We start from the raw sequence: 17,231 nt of genomic DNA on the forward strand, positions 1-17,231 counted from the left end.
AAGTAGAAGGAATACACTCTAAAATAATGATGAAAAGTATAGTGTAGTAAATACATAATGCAGTAACATAGTCATTTATTACCATTATCAAGTATTGCATACTACACATAATTGGTATGTGCTATATTTTTATACAACTGGCAGCACAGTAGTTTGTTTACACCAGCATCACCACAAACACATGAGTAAAGTATTGCGCTAGACAGCTACAAGGTCACTAGGCAACTGGAATTTTTTTAGCTCTATTATAATCTTATGGAACCACTGTTGAATACATGATCCATCGTTGGCTCAAACACTGTTATGCAGTGAATGACTGTACTTAATTTTATAATCAGTATGATCACAATTATGCAAATATTTGTTACATATGCATAAAAAGACTAGAAATATGAAAATGTTTATCTTTGGCTCATGTATTTATAAATCATTTTTTATACATTGATATATTTTCCAAGCCTTCTAAGAATGGAATCTTTGTACAGATTAAAAAGTTACAATAAGTGTTATTGTTTTTAAATTTCTACCCAATGTTGCTTCCTGCAGAAATTATTCTGTGACCACTCCAAGAGGACTTGGAAGCCCCTCCTCAGTGTTCTCCTAGTATCCAATAGTATCCTCTACCATTCACTAAGCACACCGGATTTTAATTGTTTGCTTATCTAACGCCCAATACTTGGAACTCTTCAGAGGAAGAGACTAATTCTCTAATCCCTGAATTCCCAGGCCTACCACATACACTAAAGCACTCCTAAGGTCTGTGGACCAGATGAAGAAATCAGATGAGTAGGGGTACGCAAACCCAGGCATTCCCATTCTAAACCCAGTCGCATTGCAATCCCTGCAACAAAAGGGATCCGAGATTTCCTCCACTGGTGACTGTGACCTGGGGACTGGGAAGTACTGTATAGAGGAAGATCTTGAAGAGCTGTCCCCTTGAATAGTCAGCACCAGGGTTGCAGGGAAAGTAATAGCTGAAATCCAAGTTGGGTTTTCCTAGCAACAGCCAATATTAGTCAGAGGTGGCACTTGGAGGATTCCCCAGGTCTGCTCATTCCTTTGGGATCATTCATTCCTCCCAAGGCCTCCCTTGGGAACAAAGGAAAACCCCAGAGTTTGGGATTGGGCTCTTTTCCACCAACAGCTGCTAGTAGTTTGTATTTAACCCTGAGTCACAATTAAAATAAAAGAGGGCGGGGGGGGGGAGGGGCGAGGAGTTGGTAAGCATCCCCTAGGAAACACTTAGGTTTTCTCTAAATTTATTCCAGAAAATTATTCTAAAGGACTTTTCAAGGACCACAGCATAATGCCTTGGAAACTTAGTTTTTAACCTTTTTCTTTTCTTTTTTTCTTTTTTTTTTTTCTTTTTTTTTGAGACACAGTCTCACTCTGTCACCCAGGCTGGAGTGCAGTGGTGCGATCTCGGCTCACTGCAACCTCTGTCTCCCAGGTTCAAGCGATTCTCATGCCTCAGTCTCCTGGGATTACAGGCGCGCACCACCACTCCCGGCTAATTTTTGTATCAGTAGAGACAAGGTTTCACCATGTTGGCTAAGCTGGTCTTGAACTCCTGACCTGAGGTGATCCGCCCGCCTCGGCCTCCCAAAGTGTTGGGATTACAGGCGTGAGCCACCGCGCCGGGCCAGTTTTTAACACTATTAGCCACAGTGAAACTGAACTATTGATCAAGTGACGCCACACAAACAGGGGTAAATCCCCTGTTCAACAAAGGGTTTGTGACGCCCCTGAGTGCTGACAAGCCAAACCGCACCCTCCCTGCGGCACCTCGCGGGCCGGTGGGGCGGGAAGCCCGGCTTCTGGGGAGGTGCCGCCCCTCCACTGACGCAGGCCGCCGAGACCCCCCGACGGACCTCCTAGGGCTAATCTGATAGTGCCTCTGAGGTCGATAGGACTCCACGTGCCACTCCCTGCAGGGTCATCCAGCAAGTAATTCCTAGACCCGTAGGTGGCCGCAGAGCCGGTTACCTCTGGTTCTGCGCCAGCGTGCCCCACCCGCAGGACGGCCGGGTTCTTTGATTTCTACACTTTCTAAAACCAAACCCGAGAGGAAGGGCAGGCCCAGGGTGGGGATGCCCTGAAATATTCGAGAGAAGGACCGTTTCTACTGAAGAGAAGTTTACAAGAACGCTCTGTCTGGGGCGGGCGAGGCCTCTGCGAGGCGGGTCCGGGAGCGAGGGCAGGGCGTGGGCCGCGCGCCCGGGGTCGGGGGAGTCGGGGGCAGGAAGAGGGGGAGGAGACAGGGCTGGGGGAGCGCCCTGCCGAGCGCCCGCCAGGCTCCTCCCGCTCCCGCGCCGCCTCCCTCTACCCACCCGCCGCACGTACTAAGGAAGGCGCACAGCCCGCCGCGCTCGCCTCTCCGCCCCGCGTCCAGCTCGCCCAGCTCGCCCAGCGTCCGCCGCGCCTCGGCCAAGGTGAGCTCCGCCCGGCCCACGCGCCCCTCCTGGGTAGTCCCCAGGCCCGGACCTGCTGCCCGGGGAAAACCCTGCACCCGGCTTCGCGGGGCGTCCGGAGCACCGCGGGGCTGGGCGGGGAGCGGCTGGTGGGGAATCCGCTGCTCAGTGCTCCGGGCCACACCCAAACGAGGCCAGCAGCGCCCCTCCCTGGCCCGGGCGCGGCCGCCCCCAGACCCACGCGGACCGGAGGAGGGGGCACTTGTTCTTTAGGAGGGGACCGTGGTGTTGGTGCGCCTGAACCTCTTCCCTCCTCCCTTTATGTTTGCGTTGCTTTACTCCCACCTTTCCTGCTTTCCCACACGTCTCTCGGGTTACCGAATCCCTCCTGCACGCCCCTGCCCTGGCTGGCGTGTTTCTTGGTGGGTTCCGCTCGCAGGCCGGGTCTGCATGTTCGTAGCTTGCTCCCGGCTGTACCGCCCAAGTAGGCGCGGGTAGGACGAGTAGGCAGCTGGGGGCGTCCCTTCCGTAACCCTTAGTCCGTCGGCCAAACAGGCGTTTCTGGTCGGGGCTTCCTGTTGTCTGCTCGACGGAAAGGGTCTTCCTGCTGAGGGAGGGAGGTCCACTTGTTTTCTTTCTGAAGCAGTTTGGCTGGGGTTTGTGGGAGAGGGCCCTGTGTGACGTGGTTTCTCTACTGAAAGGGTTCCCCTGCTGTCTTAATAAGTGGAACCAGAAAGACATGGAGGAAGAGCAGGCTTGATGAAAGATCTTCCAATCATAGATTAATTTGGCCCGGTGCAGTGAGACAGACAGACGTGCCATTGGTACTTGGTTCACCACCTGTGCTTTGGCCGAAGGAATGGCGCTGCCCCTAGCCGTGGACACTGCTGCCCTGTCCAGCCTCAGTCCAGCTCTGCCTAAGTGAAACCAGGAGCTCTGCCTTGTTGGCTGGGGGTGGAATGCAGAGCGCTCCAAGCCAGGCCAGCACAGGGGATCCCTAAGCCAGATTCTGGGATGCATTAAGCCCACCCCGTTTTCTGCCCCCACCCAGTTCCGTCTCTGCGGGAGCTTCTGCAGGGCGTGGTTAGCACAAAGGGCTCCAGGATTCTCCTAGTGGTCTGAGGCCTGTGACTCAGCTGTGAGACCATGTGGGTGTGGCCGGTTGCAGATACTCTCGGTGGATGGTTTGGACAGAACACTCCCTGAAGGAAAAGGAGAACTGTGCCATCTCAGAGGGCATTTTCCAAGAGGAAGTGAGTCACACCTGGTCTGGCTGCCAGTCTGCAGGAGAGGTTTCTCGACTGAACTGCCGGTGAGGGCAGTAATTAGATCTGTAGGGCCTTGGCGAGACCGCTTTTCGTTATCGGCCAGTATGCGCCTGGCAGCCTGCCTCAGCCTTACTTGGGAGGTAGCTTTTCCCGTTAAGAGGTTTGCAGTTGTTGCGGATATTTTTCCCCAGAAGCTTGAGTTTCAGTCTCCAGGAGTGGAGTTTTATGTTGTGCGTTTTAGGTGAGGCCAGGCTCATGGAAGCACCCAGTCGGTGATCTTTGCCTCCAACATGTTTCAGCAAATTGCAAAAGATAATGCCAGGGGTTGGAGTGGGAATGAGTTCATATAACTTATTGGAAGTTTCTTCATCGGCCCTGCCCCCACAGATTCCTATCCAGTTTCTGTTTAATCATCCCTTCCAAATGGTGTATTTGTTCCTTCACAGCCAGAGGGTAGTTTCTTCACTGTGGCCCTTGATCCACCATTTGGAGTTTCTTATCTAGGTTCTTACAATTTTTTTGGTCTACTGGGCATGAAGCAATTTTTGGGTCTTACCCTGCTTTCTGGGTGATGCTCTTCCTAGCTTTTCTCCGACACATCATATAGGCCCCTTTCCTCCCGTGTGCTGGCCAGCCTCCTAAGCAGCCACTCCAGTGAGGTCAGGGTGGAGCTGAGACTGTGTGCCTCCCTGCTTTCTACTGACAGTTCAAAAAATGTGACTTTTGTAGAGCACAACCCACTTGGTATACCCTTGGACACAGTCCAGTCTTTTAAAGCGTAAAGTTGAGAGAAACAATGGAATTCTTTCAGGATTATAATGTATAAATTAGCACTCAAAGTGCTGAGAAAGCTGGACTAAAATTTTAACATCTTAAGTTTCTCATTTTTCTGGGGACTCAACAAATTTAGGAATCCACATCAAAAGCAAAAAGAAAGAATGTACTTCTTTTAAACAATTTTCAGCACTTTCTATCCCTTTACTAAATAAGTACCACCCATCCTACCAAAGTCTTTAACTAAAAGCAGTTTTAACAGTAGCTATGTTGGCTGATTAGGCTGATGCCTAAGCATTCTTTAAGGAAAAATTGATGTAGTTGGTTAGATTGAAGGAGGTTTCTTCCAAGTTCTTTCTTCCTATTGAATTGCATCTGAAATGTTCCTTTGCTGCCCAGTTCTTTAGTGGGCAAGTTTTAGTTGGTGAGAGGTGAGAGAGACAGCCTGGATCCAGATCCATTGCTTCAACTCATTTTTTCTGAATTCCCTTCAGAGATCAAATTTAAGAATGCCTTCTGGGTTCAATTTTAAAAACTCCAAAATTTCTAAAGCAAAAGGAAGGAAACCTCAAACATATTTTAAATAACAGATGTTTGTTTTTACTGACGCTCTGCCGTTTATTTTCTGGGTGGGCTGTAAGAAAACTAGGGTATGGACAAGACACAGAGGAGCAAAGCAAGTCCAACTCACTCTGCAGAAGTGTCCTCTTTGAAACTGCCGCCGGGATCTAGGCATAGGTCCAAAGCAAACATTTGAGATTGTTCAGGAGCAGACACTTTTCTGAGGAGGACTCCTGCTTGCCTGCTACTCCCAGGACAACCAAAATACATCATTATCATTTCTTAACAATTCATCGAGCAGGCTCTATGAGGGCTGGGGCACTGGCTATTGGGACCCTGCTCAAAAAACCTGCAACCTAGTGAGGAAAGAAACAGAAACACAAATAACTAGAAGTCAGGCCAAATGCTTTAATAGTATTCCATTAGCTGGTGAACTCCTCAAAGGCAAGCACCATGGAGAGCTTTGTGTGTGTGTGCGTGTGTGTATGTGTGTGTGAACACCCTCATGCCTAACACCATGTCTGGGACATTCAAAGTAGGTGCTCAGGGAGGGAGAACCAAAAATGGAAAATTGAATTCCTCCTATGGTAACTAAATTTGTGGAGTCCAGAATTGCTTTCCGTAGAGAAAACTATGCAGAGAAAGATGTCTCCGCCTCCCTTCTTAAGACCTGTTGCTCAGACAAACATGTAGAGGGCATGAATAGGCATCAGATTAGAATACTTCAATAAAAGGTGAGTGGACAGCAAGGCTGTTATTATCCTGTGGAGCTCAGCAGTGAGATAGCAGCACTAGAAAAGCAAAAAGTAGAAGATGGGATGAATGAAACTTGAGAAAACAGCAAGTGTTAGAAGAGAAGGAGCACAGTCATGTCATTCTGACTAGACCTGTTTAGCAGGACACATATTTTTCCTTTTGTGTATGGAATGTGCACTCCTGTGTACTCTATCTACTGTTCTGTTCATAGTTGAACACTTTTGGGGCCCCTTTCCTGGCCCTTCCCAGCTCTCACATTGTCCTCCTGAGCTCTGAGCTACAAGGCTTTCAGCCTAGTCCTGGGTAATCACACCTGCACCTCAGCTACTGCCCAAGGGATTGTGTGGTTCATTTATGCACATAACAGTTATACAGTGCTCCATGAATAAAAGCAGAATAATTTGTAGTTCTTAAGAGAAGCTTAAATCTCAGGCAGACAAGTAAACAATTAAATGAAATTGAATGTTTCAGGTGCAAGAGTACATTATTGGGGATAGAGAGGACACTGCTGCCCCTCAGCCCCAGCCCCAAGGCCCTCCTGTCAAAGTGTGTCTAACCAGGATGCAGGAAGCCCACATCTGCCCAGGAATAGAGCTTGCAGAGTGGCTACGTGAGGGTGGAAATGCCAGATTGAAGTCCCTGAAGAACTTCAGTTTTGGCAGCGAACAGTCAGTGCTGCAGACAGCCCTGCCCAGGCAAGCCCCACCCAAGAATGGAGGGCCAGGCAGGGCTGACTCAGTTGGGCAACCGTTGGCTGCACTCAGACAAGAGTTACATGATTCATCCTCTAGCCAAGAGAACAGAGTTTTAATCACAACATTTCCCCCTTTCCTTTGTCTTATTTTAAAGCCAGTGTGCAACTCCTTCCTCAAAACAGAGTTCCTTGCTGTGGCCCTGGTCAGTGCCCTTTGGGGCACTGGTTGCTGAGGAGACAAGGGCTTCTCCACTGATTTTCAATGCTATTTTCACCTCCTGGCTACTCCCTCCTGTGCATCCTTATTGCAGAAGGCCTACTGGACACATAGGGAGTCAGCTGGCTGCAATATTCACAATCCATCCACTGAATAAAACCGCTGGGGGAGGAGGGGAGGGGAAGACCAAGTGGGAGAAGGATGTAACTTCAGAGAGGGAAGCTCCGTCACTTCGTAATGGCTGTGGGCAAGAGAGGCATGCGACTGAGTGACTTCAGACCTAAGCACTCACACAGTGTGAGGTAGACTCACCTTGCTCTCCTGAAGAAGATACTCAAGGGTGGCCAGGATTTCCTCAGCTGACAACTTGTATTTCTTAGAAGCTCCTAAAATTAGCCTTTTTAAAATTTAGAGGTCCTTACCCTGCTGCATTCCCTTTCTTAATTCTGCACTTTCCTTCTGTCCTGTCATCTGAAAAAAGTAAACTAGGTACCCCACCCAGTTCCAATTACTGGGATCTTTGGGAATTGATCCTGAAGTGCTCTGCTGCTCTGAACTTGAGCACAGGTATTTTTAAACCTCTGTGGTGTCTGACTCCTTTCCTGAGTTATTTAAGAACTGGGGTGGGATCCCACGTCCTTCTCCCAGAGGTGACTCGCCCAGTTCAGTTCTCTTAAATTGCTGGACTTGGAGTACCAGTCCAGGCAAGGCAGACTCTCTGTAAGCCCACTGCCATCTGAAACCCATATGAGGGATGGGGGATGAGCCAGATCTGAGCTGTGTCAGAAGAGAAGGAAAAGGGTGTGTTTCCCCTGGAATTCATCTCACAGCAGACCTTGAAGCATTAATTTGCAGCTCTCTCCAAGATAACTAACTGCCTTTCAGATGACTCAATGCCAGATTCTGATTTATAGCATTCTTTGGCCTGCTGGTTCCCATACTTTTCTGGAGATTAAGGGGTAGAATTTACAATTCTTAAGTGTTAATTGCTCAATCCTCATGTTTACCAACTCCACCTTCTCCTCTGTAAAAGATAGCATTTGAGAATCAGTGTTGAACAGGAATCTCTCAGAGATAGGAACCAGACCAAAGCATGTCTCAGGTTCCTGTTAGAGCTCTTCAGCAGAGGAATTTGCCAGCCCTTCAATCTAAGCTCAAAGCCTATTCTTGTGATTATTTATTTTTATTTTTTAGTGCTATATTACAGTCTCCATTCACGTTCACCTGTTTCCTACCCAGTAGTGATTTTAGGTGATATTAGCCAAAGCTTATCTGTTCTCGCCAAATGATTCCTTCCAATTAAGCCAAAATTCACTGAGGTTCTATTAAGTACCACGTACTGGGTCTTGTGAGACATATACCCCTAGTTCATTATACCCAAATGTAATGATCTGACATGTTTCCTTTCCTTTCTTATAAATGCTTCATGATGAAAGCTCTTGCTTTCCCACTGTACCCCAGACTGTGACAGCAGCTCATCTGTCTAATGTCACTAAAACATAGGAGGCCCTCAAATGAGTTAGGTTATAGTATTACTTGTTGCTTCTCAAGTGAACTAGACAATGGACTTTGAGTAGTTTTCTGTTTGGGTAGAGCAACTGTATTTTACTGCCAGAGATGCAACTGTCTTTATTGCAATAAATAACAAGTTCAGAACTTTAGTAAAGAATACATATAGGCCGGGCACAGTGGCTCACGCCTGTAATCCCAGCACTTTGGGAGGCCGAGGTGGGCGGATCACGAGGTCAGGAGATCGAGACCACGGTGAAACCCCGTCTCTACTAAAAATACAAAAAAATTAGTCGGGTGCGGTGGCGGGCACCTGTAGTCCCAGCTACTCGGGAGGCTGAGGCAGGAGAATGCCGTGAACCCAGGAAGCAGAGCTTGCAGTGAGCCGAGATGGCGCCACTGCACTCCAGCCTGGGCGACAGAGCGAGACTCCGTCTCAAAAAAAAAAAAGAATACATATATACCCAGCAGATAAATTCACTTGTAAGCAGATTTCTAAACCCTAGAATCACACTGAACCAAGTTACCACATTAAGCTTAGAAGGGTGAAGTTTTCGTATTTACCAGACTTGACTGTGTGGATTGTTAGTATCAGCCATATCTAAGAATCCCATTTACTAGTGCCAAGAGAAATTATGAACTATCTGTTCTTTCAGTAGGTGCTTTGTCAGTTAAAAAGAGGAACACTGGGCCGGGCGCAGTGGCCTGTAATCCCAGCACTTTGGGAGGCCGAGGTGGGCAGATCACCTGAAGTCAGGAGTTTGAGACCAGCCTGCTCAACATGGCAAAACCCCGCCTCTACTAAAAATACAAAAAATTAGCCGGACATGGTGGCGGAAGCCTGTAATCCCAGCTACCCGGGAGGCTGAGGCAGGAGAATCAGGAGAATAGCTTGAACCAGGGAGGCAGAGGTTGCAGTGAGCCAAGATCGCAACACTGCACTCCAGCCTGGGCAACAAGAGCAAAGCTCCGTCTCAAAAAAAAAAAAAAAAAAAAAAAAGAGGAACACTGATCTTGCTTTTCTAAATTATTAGTTTCTATTCTTCATTAGGTTATTCATGCAAATTAGCTGGAGTTAGCTAAACCCCTTTATTTACAGCACCAGTATCTGAGGTGTCTATTTCTACCAACAAGGGACCCAAACTGGGGTGGACTGGTTCTTAGATTCATTCACTGAATTTTAAAGCTGGAGAAGATCAGATGGATGATCTAATCTCCATCTTTCCAATTATCCTAAAAAGGCTGGCAATACATATGGCTTAAAAGTTAATGTAAATCCACATAGATGAACCTGGAGGACGTTACGCTTAGTGAAATAAGCCAAGCACAGAAAGACAATTACCAGATGATCTCACTCATGTGGAATCTTAAACACTGAATTTCATAGAACTAAAGAATAGAATGGGCTGGGGTGATTGCACTGGAGTGATGTTGAGGAGATATTGGTCAAAAGATTCAAAATTTCAGTAAGGAGGAATAAGTTTAAGAGATCTACTGTACAACAACGTGACTATAGTTAATTACAATGTATTGTATTCTTGACAAATAGTTAAGAGTGGCTAAGTGTTCTCACCACAAAAGTGCTAACTATGGGAGGTAATGCATATGTTAATTAGCTAGATTCAGTCATCCCACAATGTATATATACCTGAAAACATCATGTTGTACACATTAAATACATACAATTTTATCTTTCAATTTAAAAAAAATAAATTCATGCATAAAGTCTGCCAAAAAAAGTTAATGTAGACCCTGTTACTTTACATCCTTTAATAGGCTTCAACGGACCACACCAAAATGCCATCTCAAATGGAACACGCCATGGAAACCATGATGTTTACATTTCACAAATTCGCTGGGGATAAAGGCTACTTAACAAAGGAGGACCTGAGAGTACTCATGGAAAAGGAGTTCCCTGGATTTTTGGAAGTAAGTGTTGAAAAGCTTACAAAGAACCAGACATAAAAGTCAATGCTTCTAGGCCTTGGTTCCTTTTCCTTCTTGTTTCCATCCCTTCCCTGTGGAGGTCACCACTAGTGAATGAATGAATGTAGTCACCTGAAGGAATGAATGAATGACCTCATTCATTCACTTATTAAATAGTATTGAGTACCTGCTATTTGTAAGATACTGTTGAGGAAACAGAAAGTAATGAAGACACAGCCCCAACCTTCAAGGAGCTTACAGTCTGCAGGTGAAATAAGACTGCATACAAATAACCACAATATGAGCTGTTTGTTGGAAAATTCCATCTGGTTATCTGTGTCTGTTGTGACGATGTTGGGGACAGAGTTGGGAGAAAGAAAGCTTTTCACAAAAGAGTAGTCAACCAGAAAATGGCTACCTTCAGGTCCAAAAACCTGGTGGTGGAGATGCCACATCCTGGTCACATTCCGTTTTGAGCAACTCGAATCTCCCTTCTTAAATCTCTTCAGATAAAGGGATTGTTTTTTCTTTTTCTAATACTATAAAGGAGCAGTGTCAGTCATCTACTGAATAAAAGCCACATATCACTCCAGAAATAACTGCTTTTCACATAATAATGCTCTGACAACACAGGAGCAGTTTGAGTTTATGTCTCACCTTTGACAGACGGAGAGATGCATGAAGACCTATAAGAGGACTCTGCCATCAGCTCAGATACATCACTCAGGACATGGGGCCACAAGGCACAGTTGTCCTTTTATATTCCAGGTCTTGAGAGGTGGCTGTTGAATTCAACTGAAGGTGCAACATTGCATGACAAAATAGTAGACTGAAATGCAAGCCCTTCTTTCCCTACCACAATTGTAGTCACCTGAAAAGATTGTTTCTGTGCTTGGTGTTGAATAATGCATTAACCTGTAAAGGGTGAGAGGAGATATGGTAAAACGTTGGGTCCTGCCTCTTGTCATCTGCCTGGTAAACGGCACATTAGTCAAGCCCCTGACTCCTGCAATCAATAAACATGAGGCTTTTTAGTATACTATAATTCGTATGTCATCAATATCAGTTAAATAAACAGATATAAATAGCCTAACTACTCTCTCAGAGCTGCAGTTATTACCTAATGCTATCCCAGAATGAGTTAGAATATTCAGGTCCTCTGCTTTTGTAGAGTCCTGTGATATAGCCCCAGACCAGGAGTTAGAAGATCTGGCTCTGCCTTAACTAACAATGGGCAGGTTGCTTCAGCTCTCTAGTCTTCAGTTTCCTCCCCTGTAAAATTAGAGAGGGCTGGACATAATTATCTGCAAGGTCACTTTCACTTTCTATGATCATTCAAGACAAGCATTAAGACGCAAGGACAAAATGTGCTCATTGTAAGCCTGCCTGTCCTATGGACAAAGGCATTCTCAGTACACTAAACACTTGTTAAGAGTGTTGTTAAGAGCCAGAGTGAGTATCATGTGAGACACAGACCCTTTCTTCCTAAAGGCTTTGTGGCATGAGACACATAAAGGGTATATGTAGTGTGGAGCACTAACCATGGCAGGGTAATTTATTCCAGGCACAGAGTCATAATTCCTGAAACACCTACACTCACTGCATTAACAGAGCCTTTTGTTTCTAAAGTAGACCCCTTATGTCATCCAGATTTCACTCATTCTGACCACAGCCAGGAAGCTGAGGGTGAAGCCAGAATTAGCTGAAACCCACCAAGAGCTGCATAGAGCAGGTTTAGCTAGAGTAGGAGTTTGCAGTGCTCATGTGGGAAATGCTGCTGCTATACTTTTAGGAATTTCTGAGTGCAATTTAGAAACATCTAGCACACTTGAAACACTGCATATCATTTTCCTCACTCATGAATATAGTCATCAGAATTCATAAATAGTTTACCTGAGCCCTTTAACAACCTCAAATAGGCCATATTTCTCTCTCTCTGGTTGATGGCATGGACCCTACAGGAAAAACCACACCTTACCGCTTCTGACCAGCATCACTACAAAAAGGAGTGCTGAAGCCAATCACCATGTAAGCAAGATAAAAGCAAAGGGGGTCTTGCCTGCCCATCTCTGTTCCATACATTCTTACCAGGCACTGAGAGTCATGGGGAGTTTAAGACTCCATCCCACATACTCCTTTTGAAACTGGTCCAGTGTACAACATCCAGTGAAGAGTATAGGATGGCATAGACTTACCAACTCAAAGAATGGAAGGATTCTAGAAACATTATAGTCCAACCTCCTCAATTCATCGTTGATACACAAAGGCCCACTAAGCTGTGTGGTTCACTCAGCATCACGTGGCTAATATGATATGAAGCCACACTAGCTTGTCCTCAGCTGTGCCAAGAAGAATGAGAGCTGCCTTCTTCAAACCTAAAACCAACCCATGGCATCATTAACACCTCTTTAAAATCCATAGGACAGTGATCCAAAACTTATTCCCTAAATCATAAATATCTTTTCATAAGGAGTTTCCTTTGTAAGGGATTTGACCATGCCATTAGGAATAAAATTTTAATAAGAGAATGTAAGTTTAAACCATAAAATGAGGAGCTTAGGGTGGTTCTTAGGCAGAATCTAAATACGAAATTACTGAAATGCTCCCGCAAGGCAAAAAAAAAAAAATACATTTAGATGAACTCCAAAGGTTGCTTATGACCTAAAACAAGAGCTCAAGTAATTGGGAGATATATACACAGTTCTCAGCAGTACAAATCAAATAAGCTCCTCATTGCAACCTTTGACTGATATTTCTTGCCTTTGTTCTTTTTTTTTTTTTTTTTTTTTTTTTTCAGAATCAAAAAGACCCTCTGGCTGTGGACAAAATAATGAAGGACCTGGACCAGTGCAGAGATGGCAAAGTGGGCTTCCAGAGCTTCTTTTCCCTAATTGCGGGCCTCACCATTGCATGCAATGACTATTTTGTAGTACACATGAAGCAGAAGGGAAAGAAGTAGGCAGAAATGAGCAATTCGCTCCTCCCTGATAAGAGTTGTCCCAAAGGGTCGCTTAAGGAATCTGCCCCACAGCTTCCCCCATAGAAGGATTTCATGAGCAGATCAGGACACTTAGCAAATGTAAAAATAAAATCTAACTCTCATTTGACAAGCAGAGAAAGAAAAGTTAAATACCAGATAAGCTTTTGATTTTTGTATTGTTTGCATCCCCTTGCCCTCAATAAATAAAGTTCTTTTTTAGTTCCAAATTTGAGACAGAATGTTTGTTGTTCCCTCAGAAATGCTTGTTCCCCAAGAGGCAGCTTGCCCTTGGGCAGCCAGCACACAGCAGAGCTTTTCTCACAGAACTGGCAAAATGAGAAAACACTCTTCATTCAGGCTTGGAGTCTGACTTCTCTAATTGTTCTGCCCTTGTAGCTGTGTCTATATGAAGGACTCAAACTTGAAGGATTAGGAGAAGGCTCTACAGGAGTAGATGGTAAGTTTATAATTACTGGGCACAGTTTTGCCCAGTTAAATCAGTGCTTTTCTAGCCAGCACTTTGCATGCCTGCAATGTCTGAATCCATTTTTCATAGCAAAGTGTCAGCAAACCTAAGGCAGAACTAGGAGAACCAATCAGGAGAGGGTGTAGCTTGACACCTTGGTAATAACATCACATTAGCATCTATTAAGTCAACTCCCAGATGTCAGGAAATATGGTAGGCATGACTTATACACGGGGCAGTGCACTTTTGTTGAAAATGAAGTGTCAGTACTGATGTCTTGATAATCAATGCAAAATGTTCCTCCTAGCCCTTTTTTGTGCCTGTTAGAAGCTTCAGGGTATATGTGCATCACATGCTATATGCTTATTAATACTGTATGCTTTTATGGAGAGGTGATATATGAATTCCATGAATTGGCATATAGCATTGTTCTAAGTAAATAAGTCAAAGAAGATGGAATATTTACTTTTTTTTTTTTTTTTTGAGACGGAGGCTTGCTCTGTCACCCAGGCTGGAGTGCAGTGGTGCAATCTCGGCTCACTGCAAACTCTGCCTTCCCAGGTTCACACCATTCTCCTGCCTCAGCTTCCCGAGTAGCTGGAACTACAGGCGCCCGCCACCATGCCCAGCTAATTTTTTGTATTTTTAGTAGAGACGGGGCCTCACCGTGTTAGCCAGAATGGTCTCAATCTCCTGACCTTGTGATCTGCCCGCCTCGGCCTTCCAAAGTGCTGGGATTACAGGCGTGAGCCACCGCGCCAGGCCTGGAATATTTACTTTTTTGATTGGACACATCAATATAACTCTGGGAAAAACTTCCATCTCACTCTGGGGAAAAGTGCAATATAAGGTTATCGATAGTCACAAGGAAAAGCATGCAAAAGAGAACAGGATAGTTCAAAACTGGCTTTGGTAGAAAGAAATCCATAATAAAAAAGTCAAGGAAAACATTCCAACCATTTTATTTTTTCTCAGTCAACAAATGAACAATGTAAAACAAACCATAGCTTTGCGGCTGAAGCATTATATCAGCAAGTTTACAAAGAGGAATTTATTACAGGAGTATTAATGAAGGAGGGAGTTGATTAGTTAAAGGAAGTGACTCTAGATTGACTCCAGGAATGACTTCCAAACCCATGCTACAGAACTGGGCCGCCAAGGAGCTGCTGGCTCAGGAAGCTGCCTGCTGAATGAGGAGCCATAGCCACAGCTGGCTGCTCCAGGACCATGGCACAGTCTGCACAAGCAAACGCACATCCCCATCACCCTCCCTCTTTCCACATACGGCTGGGCTCTCATATCCAAGTCTCAATGAGGTGCATCTGACTGGCAGAGCCTCAACCACAACAAATTCCTAACCGCAAGGGACTCTGGGAAATAAAGTTCTAACATTTTCCAACCTTTGCACATTAGCAGCTGATTCTACCACAGTGACAATTCCTAATCCTACGTGAAGTCTTCCAACCTGGAAGTTAAAGAAATTGTGGCTCTAAGGAAAGGAGGCTCTGGAAGATAACGTCTGTAATAGATAACAGAGACAAGAAAAAAAAAACTGGCCCATCACAGTAAGGCAATCCATGAGAATTTGTGTCAGTCCAGATTCACCCCTTTGGTTTACCTGCCTCCTGGGCAACTGTGTTTACTGGGTATTAGGAGGATTAGTGGTCAACTCACAAATGAATGGGGAAAATTATAAAAGGGAGATATTATGAGCTCACATGTCCTGAAATCCATAGCAAACTTTCACACTCTAAGCCTCTTTTACCTGAAAACAAAAACACAACTATCCCAGGAGGAAGGAGGCTCTCAGGGTAAGAGAAAGGAAGCATCAACTCGTCTTCACAGTGGGTGTGTAGATTCAGAAAAATTCTGAAGCAATGTGTTATTCCCAGCAGATTACCCCAAACTCTCATTCAGAAAGGTGCCCAGTGCCAGGAAATGATCTGAGTCACTGTATTTGGGATGGATGTGTATGTGTATTGAGGGAAAGGGTTATGGCACCTTCCTCGCTTTGGCCTCATTGCTCATTTAGTAGTGAGCTGTATGAGGAAAATAAAAATGGTATTTATGGCTTGAAATCCCACATGGCTCTTTGTGCCAACAAAAACACACGGATCCCACAATCTGACCTGCTAAAACTGCTGTCTAGGCTTCAGGGGTTGCAACCCAATGGCTCCCAGGGGGCAAAACTGCCATTATGCCAACAGTCATCAAGAGGAACCATCTGGAAAATTCCACTCATTCTGCTACATGGCTGAGTTGTAAAAAGTAGATCCCGCCCCTCCCCACACCCAGTTACAAAAAAAGAATGAATAGCAGTGCAGAAAGTCAGTTTCCAACACGCTGCAGAGCTGACCCTGAAAAACATCATTTTTCTCTCTTGGACCCACTCCCTTGTCCAAGTCCCCTGAACAGCGGCCAACTACCTGTGATTTAATAGTTTTCTACCTAACCCATCTCACTAGGAGACCGAGGACAAGTCTACAAACCTCTCTCATTCAAATTTGACCAATTCGTGATTGGTCAAGTAATTGTTCAAGTCCCTTCTCCAGCTCTTAACCCCACAGGGATAGTTGTGAATAGAAATTCATTCACTTGGCAAATATTAGCAAGGGCTACCATGTGAATGGCACCAAGCAATGTTCTGTATAAAGGCAGGTACGAAGAAGCAGATGACCACAGTGCCTGCTCAAGAAGATTACAATCTAGATTGAAAGATAATAATAGATAAAGCAGGCTGGGCGCGGTGGCTCACGCCTATAATCCCAGCACTTCGGGAGGCAGAGGCGGGTGGATCACGAGGTCAGGAGATCGAGACCACGGTGAAACCCCGTCTCTACTAAAAATACAAAAAATTAGCTGGGCGCAGTGGTGGGCGCCTGTAGTCCCAGCTACTCGGGAGGCTGAAGCAGGAGAATGGCATGAACCCGGAAGGCAGAGCTTGCAGTGAGCCGAGATCATGCCACTGCACTCCAGCCTGGGCGACAGAGCGAGACTCCGTCAACACAACAGAGCATTGGCAAGGGAGACATGTGATGGGCACCTCTGGTCACTGTTGATAGTTATGTAATTTACACAACCTTTCAGAAAGGCAAAAGTTGGCAATATGTACCTGAATCCTTTAATGTGTTTTCTTTGACCCAGTATTTCTATTCCTAAGAATTTCTCTTAGCAAAATAATCAAAGATACTTATGATATTCATATACAAAGCTATTTGATGCAGCATTATTTAGAATAGCTAAAACCTAAAGAAAACCTCAATATTCAACAATGGGGTCATGGTTAAATAAGTTATGTTTAGATTGTTTAGATGTACATGGGATGCTATATGGCCCATCACAACCATCACTTTGAAAAATATTAAATGAGATGGGGAAATGTCTATGTAAAGTAAAGCAGACTGCAAAATTGGTATATAATCGGATTCCTTTCTTTTCTAAATATGCGTGTCTCCTTGAGTGCATGCCTGCAAAGACACACACACAGAGAGAGAGAGAGAGAGCAAGAGTGAGAGCGCGAGCGAGCGAGAGAGAGAGAGAGAAACTAAAGGGAATACACCCAGCTGTGTTTAGTTTCCAGAGTAGGAGTTACTGGCTGGGGAAATTGTTGCTCCAGAAAGACGTTTATGAGACTATTGTAATTTTCTTTATATACAGTGCTATATTATC

The 17,231-nt window shown here is 45.2% G+C and overlaps 2 protein-coding genes across 5 annotated transcripts in view; one reads left to right on the forward strand and one right to left on the reverse strand.

Annotated features, from left to right (window-relative positions):
• Positions 1–1,687, reverse strand: part of LOC134808764 (putative neuroblastoma breakpoint family member 7) — a 133,275-nt gene extending 131,588 nt beyond the window's left edge. The window contains exon 1 of one of the 3 annotated variants that reach the window (XM_063797384.1): positions 1,576–1,648. The gene's annotated coding sequence lies outside the window, so the exon portion shown is untranslated. Of the gene's footprint in view, positions 1–1,575 lie in introns of all 3 variants that reach the window. The other 2 variants (XM_063797404.1, XM_063797376.1) reach the window with 2 other exon arrangements.
• Positions 1,688–2,276: 589 nt separating this feature from the next.
• Positions 2,277–13,323, forward strand: S100A10 (S100 calcium binding protein A10). 2 transcript variants are annotated; one of them, XM_009431602.3, is made up of 3 exons: positions 2,277–2,432; positions 9,967–10,119; positions 12,914–13,323. In XM_009431602.3, the coding sequence occupies exons 2-3, from the start codon at positions 9,988–9,990 to the stop codon at positions 13,073–13,075; spliced, it is 294 nt and encodes a 97-aa protein (XP_009429877.1). In that variant the 5' UTR covers positions 2,277–2,432; positions 9,967–9,987; the 3' UTR covers positions 13,076–13,323. The 2 variants fall into 2 exon arrangements, with proteins under 2 accessions (XP_009429877.1, XP_063653493.1); XM_063797423.1 differs by lacking the exon at positions 2,277–2,432 and adding an exon at positions 3,617–3,723.
• Positions 13,324–17,231: the final 3,908 nt, after the last annotated feature.

The sequence above is a fragment of the Pan troglodytes genome, chromosome 1 (genome assembly GCF_028858775.2).
Source record: "Pan troglodytes isolate AG18354 chromosome 1, NHGRI_mPanTro3-v2.0_pri, whole genome shotgun sequence".
NCBI classification, from domain to species: Eukaryota; Metazoa; Chordata; class Mammalia; order Primates; family Hominidae; genus Pan; species Pan troglodytes.

Bases quoted from the DNA above. Each gene is read 5' to 3' on its own strand.
- S100A10 (XM_009431602.3), top strand. From the start codon at position 9,988: ATGCCATCTCAAATGGAACACGCCATGGAAACCATGATGTTTACATTT. The intron at 10,120-12,913 runs GTAAGTGTTGAA...TTTTTTTTTCAG, and splicing joins AGTTCCCTGGATTTTTGGAA to AATCAAAAAGACCCTCTGGC.